The sequence below is a fragment of the Pan troglodytes genome, chromosome 20, assembly GCF_028858775.2.
Source record: "Pan troglodytes isolate AG18354 chromosome 20, NHGRI_mPanTro3-v2.0_pri, whole genome shotgun sequence".
Taxonomy (NCBI): Eukaryota; Metazoa; Chordata; class Mammalia; order Primates; family Hominidae; genus Pan; species Pan troglodytes.
In genome coordinates this window covers 50018701-50031280 of record NC_072418.2, presented here as the reverse complement: position 1 = coordinate 50031280, position 12580 = coordinate 50018701, and the positions used below count along the sequence as shown (strand labels likewise).

The 12580-nt window shown below is 51.5% G+C and overlaps 1 protein-coding gene across 7 annotated transcripts in view; it reads left to right on the top strand.

The window, feature by feature from the left end:
- ZC3H4 (zinc finger CCCH-type containing 4) overlaps positions 1–12580 on the top strand; it is a 49559-nt gene that overhangs the window by 13323 nt on the left and 23656 nt on the right. For all 7 annotated transcript variants that reach the window (XM_063801956.1, XM_009435891.5, XM_063801958.1 and 4 more), the window contains 3 exons: positions 5860–6079; positions 6389–6499; positions 10278–10500. In XM_063801956.1, coding sequence (XP_063658026.1) covers positions 5860–6079; positions 6389–6499; positions 10278–10500 — 554 coding nt within the window. The remainder of the gene's footprint in view (positions 1–5859; positions 6080–6388; positions 6500–10277; positions 10501–12580) is intronic.

Here is a 12580-nt window from a genome sequence, read left to right as displayed (position 1 = left end):
GGTTGCCGTGGCGTAGGCACGTTACCATGGAAATGGCATGACATCACAGAGCAGGCTATGATGACACCTGAGAATGCTGAAGAAAAAGAGACACAGAGCACATTTGTTCTTGGTTTCTGGTTGATGAACCTAGGTAGTAAGGACACTGAAAAGCATGTGCAAGACCCAGAGGTTTATTTCAAGAATTTCCTGGCTCTGAAAATCCCTCAGTGAGGTTTCCCCTATGGCTGCTTCATTACGTCCTAACTCAAGGGATGGTCTCGGGCCTTTCTTAGGCATGAGCCCTGAGCTGAATTCCTGAAGCAAAAGCCCTGCGCCTTCAATCCTAGTAAACGACTAGTCCGCAGAATCGGACTTGGGGATCCTGGACTTCTGCATTTAGGCTGGTTGTTAAATATTTGAAGAGGCGGCGCCTCCTTGTAATTTTTGTAATTTTGTCCCTAGTTAATGGGTCATTCAGAGCCTACCCAGGCAATTTGTTGAGAGTCTGGGCAGTTAACGATCATAACCCTGACCTTCACATTAACCTAGCCGCCTCTTATCAAGGGCTCTCATGATCTTAAGGTAACAGCCGCTGTTCCCATGAGTTTCCATCTTTTGTGTTGTACTTTGCCTTTTTTTTTTTTTTTTTAACTCTTGTAAACCAGGTTGATCCATAAACCCTGGGCCCCTTTCAGCTTTCGTCCAACCCTCTTGTCTAGAGAGCTGCCATGTTGCCAAGCTTCATTTCTGTAAGAAGCCTTTGTTCCTTCCCGGGGCTCAGCTCTCCCTACGCCTTTTTGTCTTGATTAGCCACTTGGTGGCTTCTGGTACTGCCTAGATTAGAGCTGAGGAAGGGGAGATGTTGCTTTTGTCAGTTTTGTCAGCAGGATGGCTTGGGAGAACAGTGCATGTGTGATTGTGACCAAGTAGAAAGAACTTGTTGACCAGCAGTCAGCAGTGTCCGTCAGGGAGAGCTGGCTGCAGCTTTCTTTTTTTCTTTTTTTCTTTTTGAGACGGAGTTTCACTCTTGTTGCCCAGGCTGGAGTGTAGTGGCGTGATCTTGGCTCACTGCAACCTCCGCCTCCCAGGTTCAAGTGATTCTCCTGCCTCAGCCTCCCGAGTAGCTGGGTTTACAGGCGTGTTCTTCCATGCCCGACTAATTTTGTATTTTGAGTAGATATGGGGTTTCTCCATGTTGGTCAGGCTGGTCTTGAACTCCCGACCTCAGGTGATCCGCCCACCTCGGCCTCCCAAAGTGCTGGGATTACAGGCGTGAGCCACCGCGCCCGGCCCTGGCTGTAGCTTTCTTATAGAGAACATGCTTCCCAGTTAGCATTCCAGCCAGTTAGGGCTTTCCGTGGAGAGATGCCCTCATGCTAGCTGGTTTTTAAAACCAACAGCTGCTTCTTCCTTTGTGCCTGTTCCTCGTGTCAAGGGCTTTATCCCTATTACTTCATTTAACCTTCACAGCCCTTGAGATAGGTGCTGCTGTTATCCCATTCAGTAGATCAGAAAAGCAAGGCTCAGGTTACAGACTAAGAGCATACTCCAGAGAAGAGGTGGAGCTGGTTGAGTTACTTGGTCTGCAGAAAGGAGCATGAGGCCAGAATCTGTAGGCTGCTGGATGAGGCAGCATGAAATATCTCCTTTGAAATATCATGTCTACTTTGGACATGAAATATCTTTTGTTTTGTTTTGTTTTTTGAAACCGAGTCTCTAGCTCTGTCACCCGGACTGAAGTGCAGTGGCGCGATCTTGGCTCACTGCAATCTCTGCCTCCCAGATTCAAGCGATTCTCCTACCTCAGCCTCCTGAGTAGCTGGGGCTACAGGCACCCACCACTTCACTGGTCTAATTTTTGCATTCTTAGTAGAGACGGAGTTTCGCCATGTTGGCAAGGCTAGTCTCAAACTCCTGACCTCAGGTGATCTGCCTGCCTTGGCCTCCCAAAGTGCTGGGATTAGTTTTTTTGTTTTTTTTTTTGAGACACAGTTTCACTCTGTCTCGCAAGCTGGAGTGCAATGGCACAATCTTGGCTTACTGCAATCTCTGCCTCCCAGGTTCAAGTTCTTGTGCCTCAGCCTCCTGAGTAGCTGGAATTTCAGGCACCCACCATCGCGCCCAGCTAATTTTTGTATTACTGGTAGAGACAAGGTTTTGCCGTGTTGGCCAGGCTGGTCCCGAACTCCTGACCTCAAGTGATCCGCCTGCTTTGGCCTCCCGAAGTGCTAGGATTACAGGCATGAGCCACCACACCCGGTCTGAACATGAAATGTCTTTACCAAGCACTGTTTTTGCCAAGTCCGTGGTGTGTGCTGAACCCAGCATCCTTGTGGGCCCTGTGGAGTTGGCCTGTTCCTTAGAGTGGGCATCCAGATCTGTTCTTTGGCCCAGGGGGAGGAGCAGCCAGTGCTGAAAATGGGAACCGAAATACCCGGGAGCTTTGTCCGGGAGGTACGGGGCAGGACTGGCTCAAGGCAAGGCGTTGGCCTCTTCCCATTTCCTCATGGGGGCCAGTTCCAAGTCGGTCTCCCAGGGTGGTTGCTTTCTTGTTCCCGAGGGCTCTGGGCAGCGGACCGAGTGCAGCCATGTCAGGCGTTGCCAATCCAGGCTCTGGGAATAGAGTGCTCCCTGCACAGGCCGCCGCGGCAGGCTTTTCTCCTGCTTGCTTGTCTCAAGAGAGTTTGGCAGGTCTAGATTGAAATGATTAGCGAGGTGGGGCTTCCCCCACTTTTCTTGGGGGATTATGTCGAGGTCTATTAAGCATGTTCCCTCGGCATTTAATCCCACTCTGACACGGATTTTGCCGGCAGTCTGTTAAGTGGCATCGCTGAAACCTGGTTGCTGTTTTGTCGAGACCGCCTTTGTGCCGTCGCGCCGGTGGCCCACGGGATTCCCATTTGGCTCGACTTCCTTTCTTTTTGCTTTCTGTTGAACAGAGTCTGAAGAATATAGTCAAGACCTCGTGTTCACGCAGGACGTTTAGCTAGGAGGGCATCTTGGGTGTCGTGAGGGGGGACCCCTTGAGGTGACTGTGGACAGAGGTTAGCCCAGGGCTCGGAGGGGCTTGAGGGCATGACATGGCCAGATGGCCCTGAGAATGCAGCGATCTGTTTATTGTTGCTGTCTCAGTGCCCCTTCATCAACCGGCAGCAGTTTAACGACAGCAAAAAAAATCCTATGTATTTCTCTGCCTCTCTCAACTTTAGGGAAACAAAATTTCAGGTAGTCACTGCCTGTTTTGTGAAAAGTTGTATGGTTGATTCTCTTTGAGCCCAGATGTGCCTGGAGCTGTTAATATCGATAATGTGCAGAATCCCTCTTTGGCTCAGGTCTTTGTAGGGTGGATTTGAATGCTGCACTTCTCTACCTTGGTGATTCCTTTCTAGAATCATTCTGGATGATGGTTAAGGCTCTTGGAGTTCTTGAATGGTCTTTTGTCCTCTGCCCACAGGTGTTAGATGTAGAGTAGCCTGTACCTTCGTCCGAGCCAGCGAGTGGCATCAGGACAGGGAAGGAGGCCTCAGCTGACCCTGGGCAAGACTGTCGCCTGCTGTGCCGCGGTGTTGGACATAAGGGAGGGCGTGCTGAGGCTGCCACCCACTCCGGCTCAGCTGACCCAGCCCTGATGATCAGGCACCTGCCTTGTGGACCAAGTTTCTTGTCAGTGCAGAAAAGGAGGTAGTCAAGCAACCTGGCACAGATATGGCATTTAAAATATTAGTGGCCTGGGTGGTGATCATGTCCCTCTCAGCTTTATCCCTTCTAGACTTAAGTATCGAGAGTAATGTTGTTCTTAGCTTTTCTTTATGGAACCCCAGCATGTACACCTCCAGTCTGTCCCGGGCCTTCTCCTGCTCAGTCTGTCCGTCTCTCCCTTTCTCTTGAGGTGTGGCCCTGGCCCGCCCCCAGTATTCCCATCAGGGTGCCACCTCCCAGTGTCTGCACAGCTCCTGGCGGCGGGAAGTTTGCCATGTCACTGAGTAACAGCTTCTCCCTTGGGACAAAACCAGTTTTCCCAGTCATGTGGCCCTTTCGGTGTGGGTGAGGTGTCCAGTGAGGACTTTGCTCCACGCCTGGTTTCTGTGGGCCGCACCCCAGCGGGAAGGCACCTCCCTTGTCAGGACTGCAGCCTGCGCCCCCGCCCCATTCCAAGTTTGCTAGTCGGGGAAGCAACACAAGGTGCACATGGGTCAGGTCACCTGTGTTGTTGACTTTGAAGCAGCAGAAAGAGTTTTGTGTCCTGCATTCTGTTTTGAGAGTTGCCCTTGACCTCTGCCCAGGGGTATCTGTGGGGCTGGGCCACTTGGGTTTGAAATAGAAGCCATCCCCTTTGAACTGGGAGTGAGAGTTCATAGAAAAAGCTGCTCTTGAGGCGCTCCTTGATGTTTGGGTAGCAGCCCCGAGGCAGACAAAGGGAGGGACATAAGTGAAAGGACAGTGGAGGGTCCTGGGAGGAGGAGTCTGCCACATGCCCTGGAACCTTCAGGCAAGCACGCCTAATACATTGGCTCCTGCTTTGGCAGCTGCGGGCCTTTCCGCAGAGATAGCTCCATTTGTGGCTAACCTTTTGGGGCCTGGGCTCATGATGTTTCCTCCTTACATCACTTCTCTTTGTGTCCTAGTTAATTGAGACGGAAGGAGTTGGATGCTCTCACGCAAGCCTTTTTGTGGTCATTCATGGGGAACTTTGGGAGCTTTTTAAAATTATTCAAAAAAATTGTTTTTTTCCTTTACCAACTCCTGTACTTGTGAACACTGTGTCTGTGGGTTTGGCTCAAAAACTGGATTCTTTTTCCAGCCTCCCCCTCCTGAACCCAATTTCTTCCTCACTCCTACCCCACCCCATAGATATTTACATATGCAGAATGTCCACTGGGCAGTGTCTGTCATGTTTGGAGAGCACTTTTAAAGTCCTGGAGATTGGGGTGACACGGGGGAATTGGAAGAGTGTAGGATGGGGAGCCAGAAGGGGTTCCACTATCTGGAGGTGAGTCAGAGGAGGGAGAGAAAGCAGGGCCGGTATCATGTGAGGCCCTCAGGAGGGGCCTGGGATCCGTCCCCCCTCCTCCAGCTGCTCAGTGTTTGCTTGCCTGCAGCCTAGAGGTGTGGGACTGACGAGGGTGGGTCCGACCTGGTGACCTGGGACTCTGAGCCTGTTTCCAGCGGTTCTCATGGGGCTTTTGTAATAAAGTACTTGGAGGGTTCTCAGGCCACAGCCCAGGCCTGCCTGTGGGTGGGTCTCAGGTAGCTTGGGGCCACCCCTGGTTCAGAACCAAGGCCCTCTCCACGGTGCACAGCCACCGCCCTCAGCCTCAGGTGGCACTGACGCCCAGCTCGCTGGGGCCCGGGGCCCAGCAGGCAATCCTGGGCCTGGGAGAGAGGGAATGCGAGTCTGTGCTCCCTGGGAGAGATACTTCTGTGGTCAAGCAAGGTTTAGAAGTGCCCCAAGTGCTTCACAGCAGAGCTGTGTGGGTTTCTGGACTATGGGGCTTCCTGGAAGTTGTGCAGCGTTAAGCATTATGAATCCCCAAGATGGGGCTCTTCCTGCTTATGTGACCACAGCACCTTGTCGGTTTCTTCTTCTAAGAACACTAGTTCTGTTGGGAAATCTGGCGTAGATGTGTCCCAGTGTTAGTGGTAATGCCCTTAAACTCCTACCCCTCCCCCAGCCAGGTTAGACTGGAGCAAGCACAGTTCTTTCTGGGGGGGAGGATAAGGGATGGAACAAGAGGCCATGGCCCCCATGTCCTCCCAGGGTCTCACTTCGCTCACAGCAGTCAGGCCTTCGGTTCCTGTCAGCCTTGGCCAGCCCAGAGCCCTAGGAGGTCTCCTCTCAAACCCTGTGTTCATGGTGGGATTGGGGTTTGTTTGTAGGGAAGATGGAGAGTTGGAAGAAGGCGAATTGGAAGATGATGGGGCAGAGGAGACCCAGGACACCTCCGGAGGGCCTGAGAGAAGCCGGAAAGAAAAGGGGGAGAAGCATCACAGTGATTCGGACGAGGAGAAGTCCCACAGGAGACTGAAGCGGAAACGGAAGAAAGAGCGGGAGAAAGAGAAAAGGAGGTCGAAGAAGAGGAGGAAATCCAAGCACAAAGTAGGTCGGAGATCCCCTGGGACTGCCACTGCCTGGCATTGGGCCTGGCTGAGAGCCCCAGGGGCTGAGCTTTTGCTGTCCACCCCAGAGGGCACTCTTAATGCCTTTGCTTATCTCAAATTGGATAAAGACCTTTTTTAAAAGAGTTGGTAGCTTATGCTCCGTTGCCACTAAGTGCCCCAGGTGAGGTGTTTCAGGTGAAGCGCAGAGCCCTGCGGCACATGCCAGCATAGTTTGTCCTGAGGCTGACTGCGCCCGAGTGGCCTGCCTGCGGCAGGGTTGCTGAGTCTCCTTCCCCTGTCATTACAGCGCCATGCTTCTTCTAGCGATGACTTCTCTGACTTCTCAGATGACTCGGATTTCAGCCCCAGTGAGAAAGGGCACCGCAAGTACAGAGAGTACAGCCCCCCATATGCGCCGGTGAGTGACTGGCGTGCACTGCTGAGCTCTGGGGCTGGGAGGAGTTCAACTGCTTGTGTTTCTTGAGCACTTGCTGTGTTCTGGGCATTTTTTGTGAGTTTCAGTCCTGGGCCATCAGGTATTAATTTAATCCCCATTTTATGAGTGAGGAAACTGAAACTTAGACAGTTTCAACAAGGCAGCCTAGACAACCAAGTGAGACCCCACAAAAAATAAAAAAATTAACCAGGCATGCCTGTAGTTCCAGCTACTCAGGAGGCAGAGGTGAGAAGATCCCTTGAGCCCAGAAGTTTAAGGTTGCAGTGAGCTATGATCAGCCACTGTACTCTAGCCTGGGTGACAGAGCAAGATCCTGTCTCAAAAGGAAAAGAAAATTTCAACAGGGTTGCCCAGCTCTGAAGTAGAGGAGCTGGGATTTGAACCCAGGCCCTAGCTGACCTCCATGAGGCATGTTCTCGAGCCTCCTCCATGCGGCCTTAGCAAGGCCCTGTATGTCTCAGAGAAAGATGCTGACTGGTCCACGTCACGGCTGACTGGCTTCCACTGTTCACAAATGACCTTTTTGGGAAATTGGCAAGAGAATGAAATGTTCTCAAGTAGCCAGCAGGCAGAGGTTAGATACTCGGCCACTGTCGCTCTCATTTCAAGCAGCAATTTAAATTATTTGTTCAGTTTGTATACCATTTCTTCCCCCAGAAAATCCCATAAGAGAAAAGCAAATCATTTTTTTTTTTTTTTTTTTTTTTTTGAGGCGGAGTCTCACTCTGTCGCCCAGGCTGGAGTACAGTGGTGCAATCTCAGCTCACTGCAAGCTCTGTCTCCTGGGTTCGCACCATTCTTTTGCTTCAGCATCCTGAGTAGCTGGGACTACAGGCACCCGCCACCACTCCCGGCCAAGTTTTTGTGTTTTTAGTAGAGACAGGATTTCACCATCTTAGCCAGGATGGTCTCCATCTCCTGACCTCATGATCCGCCTGCCTCAGCCTCTCAAAGTGCTGGGATTACAGGTGTGAGCCACCGCGCCTGGTCGCAAATCATCTTATGATTACTTTACCCAGTATTCGTTGGCACGTGGGTGTCCAGGTTTGGATGAGAAATGTTTTGTCTTGTTTGTTTATTTATTTATTTATTTATTTATTTATTGAGACGGAGTCTTGCTCTGTTGCCTAGGCTGGAGTGCAGTGGGGCGATCTTGGTTCACTGCAACTTCCACCTCTCGGGTTCAAGCGATTCTCCTGTCTCAGCCTCCCGAGTAGCTGGGATTACAGGCATGTGCCACCTTGCCCGGCTGATTTTTGTATTTTTAGTAGAGACAGGGTTTCACGATGTTGGCCAGGCTGGCCTCGAACTCCTGACCTCAGGTGACCCGCCCGCCTTGGCCTCCCACAGTGCTAGGATTACAGGCGAGAGCCACCGTGCCCGGCTGGTTGAGAAATGTTTTAAAGTTAGTAGGTCTTTAAAGCTGTCCCAGGTATCCCATGACCCAGCATCATCCATCACAACAAATGATTCATTGTCCAATACCATAGCTGAGATTGATCTACTGGTGTAGGTTTGGCCTTCAAACCTGAGGGAGGCAGAAATGGAGGGAACATTGCGTGCTTTTTATGAACTAGAGCTGGAGGCATTTTAAAGATCTGCTAAAGTACTTGTATGTGTGTCTGTGTGTCTAGCTGTATTTTGCATTGTCCTGTTTTTCTATAATACGGATTTTTTAAAATTAGTGGGCTTTATTGTTTGTTTGTTTGTTTATTGAGATGGGATCTCACTCTGTTGCCCAGGCTGGAGTGCAGTGGTGTGATCTCACCTCACTGCAGCCTCGAGCTCCCTGGGCTCAGGTGATCTTCCTGCCTCAGCCTCCTAAGTAGCTGGAACCATGGGCCGTAACACCAAGGCTAATTTTTGTACTTTTGGTAGAGATGGGGTTTCAAAATGTTGCCCAGGCTGGTCTCAAATTCCTGGGGTCAAATGATCTGCCCACCTCGGCCTCCCAAAGTGCGGGGATTGCAGACATGAGCCACCATGCGCAGCCGACTTTTTTATGCATTCATTCATTCATTTATTTAGAGATGGAGTCTCGCTCTGTCGCCCAAGCTGGAGTGCAGTGGCACAATCATGGCTCACTGCAACCTCCGCCTCCCTGGTTCAAGCGATTCTCCTGCCTCAGCCTCTCAAGTAGCTGGGATTACAGGCGCCCACCACCACACCTGGCAAATTTTTTTTTTTTTTTTTGTATTTTTAGTAGAGACGGGGTTTCACTATGTTGGCCAGGCTGGTCTCGAACTCCTGACTTTGTGATCTGCCTGCCTTTGCCTCCAAAAGTGCTGGGATTACAGGCGTGAGCTACCACGCTTGGCCCAACTTTTTTTTTTTTTTAATTTTAATTTTAATTATTTTTTGAGACAGAGTCTCGCTCTGTCGCCCAGGCTGGAGTGCAGTGGCGCAATCTTGGCTCACCGCATCCTCTGCCTCCCGAGTTCAAGTGATTCTCACACCTCAGTCTCCCGAGTAGCTGGGATTAGAGGCACCCATCACCATGCCCGGCTAATTCATTTTGTATTTTTAGTAGAGACTGGGTTTCACCATGTTGGCCAGGCTGGTCTGGAACTCCTGACCTCAAGAGATCTGCCTGCCTGGGCCTCCCACAGTGCTGGGATTACAGGTGTGAGCTACTGTGCCCGGACTTTATTTTAATTTTTTTGAGTTGTTGTTTTGCTGTGTCACCCTGGTTGGAGTGCAATGGTGCAGTCTCTGCTCACTACAACCTCTGCCTCGCGGGTTCAAGCAATTCTCCTGCCTCAGCCTCTCAAGTAGCTGGGATTACAGGTGCCTGCCCCACACTCGGCTATTTTGTTGTTGTTGTTGTTGTTGCATTTTTGCATTTTTAGTAGAGATCGCATTTCGCGTCTGCATCTCCTGACCTTGTGATCTGCCCACCTCGGCCTCCCAAAGTGCTGGGATTACAGGCATGAGCCACCGCGCCCAGCCCCCTGACTTTATTTTTTAGAGCTGTTTTAAGTTTATTCAAAATCGAGCAGGTAGTAGTAGAGTTCCCTTCTCCCCTCCGCCTGCCCCCTTCCCTGCCTCCAGTTTCCCATTACCAATGTCTTGCATTGTTGTGGTAACTTTGTTAGAATTGATGAGCCGGTATTGATACATTGTTATTACTTAGGGTTGTGTAGTTCTCTGGGTTTTGCCCAATACACACTTTATTGTTACATATTCATCGTTACTCCATTGTCTGGATATACCAGTTTGTTATCCATTTACCTGTTGAAGGATGTCTTGGTTGCTTCCGTTTTTATGAGTATCTTTAACTTCTTCTAGTACCACTTGGCATTACCACACTTTGGAAAGCATCATTTGAGATGGCTGTCCAGCCTGGCTGCCAAGCAGGCCATTTATTGAATTCCAGGGCCCTAGGAAAATTGTGACCAAGCAGCCCCTGCCTGCTTCCCAGGCCCCTCCACGTGCGCTTGCTCTGCATCCTTGGGAAATGCTTCCTTCTTCTCCCCTTTGTTCATCAGGGATCGGGGGTCTGTGGTTCGTTTTCTTTCTAGTTCTGGCCCTTTATGAAGAACAGAAACACTTGGGCCCGCTGCTACTCCCACTGGTACCAGAACCAGTCCCCAGAGGGGCTGGAGACCAGCAGTGCAACCCTGGGACAGTAGTGACACCCAGACAGACATGTTCGTTTAGGGAACCCTGGGTATCTTGGTAGTCTGCACCCGTGGCTGTGGGATCCGGCTCACCTCTTTTCCCCATCTCTGGGACGCAGTCCCACCAGCAGTACCCCCCATCGCATGCCACGCCCCTGCCCAAGAAGGCATACTCCAAGATGGACAGCAAGAGTTATGGCATGTACGAGGACTACGAGAATGAGCAGTATGGAGAATATGAGGGCGACGAGGAGGAGGACATGGGCAAGGAGGACTATGACGACTTCACCAAAGAGCTGAACCAGTACCGGCGTGCCAAGGAGGGCAGCAGCCGCGGCCGAGGTGAGCCCTGCCCTTACAGTTTCTCCTCTGGGGCATCGGAGCCACCCGGGCCAACCCCGGTGGCCTGGTCTCACAGAACCTCAAGTTTGGTCACTTAGGGTTGGGATAAGTGTACAAAGAAGGGCCAGGCTCTGCATGTGCATGGCACAGGAGACCGGAGAGATCACCCGCTGGGCTGTGGTTGGGGTGGTACCAGGCTGGTGTGAGGCAGGGAGAAGGCCAGCGTGCCCGAAAGGTCACTTCCTGGTCAGCTATGGGGGGAGAAGGGAACAGCTTCTCTTTCACCTGGGCCATGGTCACTGACAGCTGGCTGCCACACCCCACAGCAGTGCTCCCCCATTCTCCCAGCCCCATCACCTGACAAAGTGTGACTGCAGTCCTTGCCACTGCCACACCTCTGAACCTTGAACCTGTGTCCTTTGGGAGGAAGGTGGAGGAGGCTTGAGCACCAGAGACACGGTAGCCCTGACTGGCCTCTTAGAACACATCTCTGCCGGCGCAGTGGCCCATGCCTGTAATCCCAGCACTTTGGGAGGCCGAGGCTGGCGGATCACCTAAGGTCAGGAGCTCGAGACCAGCCTGGCCAACAACAGCAACCAAAAAAGAACCATTGAACCATCTCCTGCCAGAAAGACTGCCCAGCCTGAGAATGGCTTCTGGAATCTTCCAGTGCAGGGGTTCTCAGACTTGTGAGCCCTGCCTGAGGCCCAGCTTGTTGAGTAGCTGTTCATTCATTCTTTTTTTTTTTTTTTTTTTTTTTTGAGACGGAGTCTTGCTCTGTCACCAGGCTGAAGTGCAGTGGCGCGATCTCGGCTCACTGCAACCTCCACTTTCCGGGTTCAAGCAATTCTCCTGCCTCAGCCTCCTGAGTAGCTGGGATTACAGGCACGTGCCGCTACGCCCAGCTAGTTTTTGTATTTTTAGTAGAGACGGAGTTTCACCATGTTGGTCAGGCTGGTCTCGATCTCGTGACCTCGTGATCTGCCCATCTCGGCCTCCCAAAGTGCTGGGATTACAGGCGTGAGCCACCGCGCCCGGCCCATTCGTTCTTCTAGCAGTCTTTCTTGGATACCTCCCTGGGGCAGCCCCTGTGCTTTGGGGAGATCCTAGGCCAGTGCTGTCAAGTAGAAATAGATTGGAATCCACCATGTCGTTTATATTTTCTGGTAGCCACATTTAAAAAGTGAAAAGGACACTGGATAGTCCCAGCTACTTGAGAGGTGGAGGCGAGAGAATCACTTGAGCCCGGGAGTTGGAGGCCAGCCTGGGCAACACAGCGAGATCCCATCACTCTTTTTTGTTTATTGGGAGACAGAGTCTTGCTCTGTCACCCATCCTGGAGTGCAGTGGCACGATTTAGGCTCACTGCAGCCTCTACCCTGTGCCTCCTGGGTTGAAGCAATTCTTTTTTTTTTTTTGAGACAGAGTTTCACTCTTTTTGCCCAGGCTGGAGTGCAATGGCGCGATCTCGGCTCACTGCAACCTCCACCTCCAGAGGTCAAGCGATTCTCCTGCCTCAGCCTCCCAAGTAGCTGGGATTACAGGCGCCTACCACCATGCCCGGCTTTTTTTGTATTTTTAGTAGAGATGGGGTTTCACCATGTTGGTGACCAGGGTGGTCTTGATCTCTCGACCTCGTGATCCGCCTACCTCGGCCTCCCAAAGTGCTGGGATTACAGGCGTGAGCCACTGCGCCTGGCTGGGTTCAAGCAATTCTTGTGCCTCACTCCCGCAAGTAACTGGGATTACGGGCATGTGCCACCACACCCAGCTTATTTATTTATTTATTTATTTATTTTATTTATTTTTTTGAGATGGAGTCTCGCTCTGTTGCCCAGTCTGCAGTGCAGTGGCACAATTTCGACTCACTTCAACCTCCGCTTCCCGGGTTCATGCCATTCTCCTGCCTCAGCCTCCTGAGTAGCTGGGACTACAGGTGCTTGCCGCCACGCCCGGCTAATTTTTTGTAGTTTTAGTAGAGACGAGGTTTCACCATGTTAGCCAGGATGGTCTCGATCTCCTGACCTCGTGATCCGCCCGCCTTAGCCTCCCAAAGTGTTGGGATTACAGGCGTGAGCCA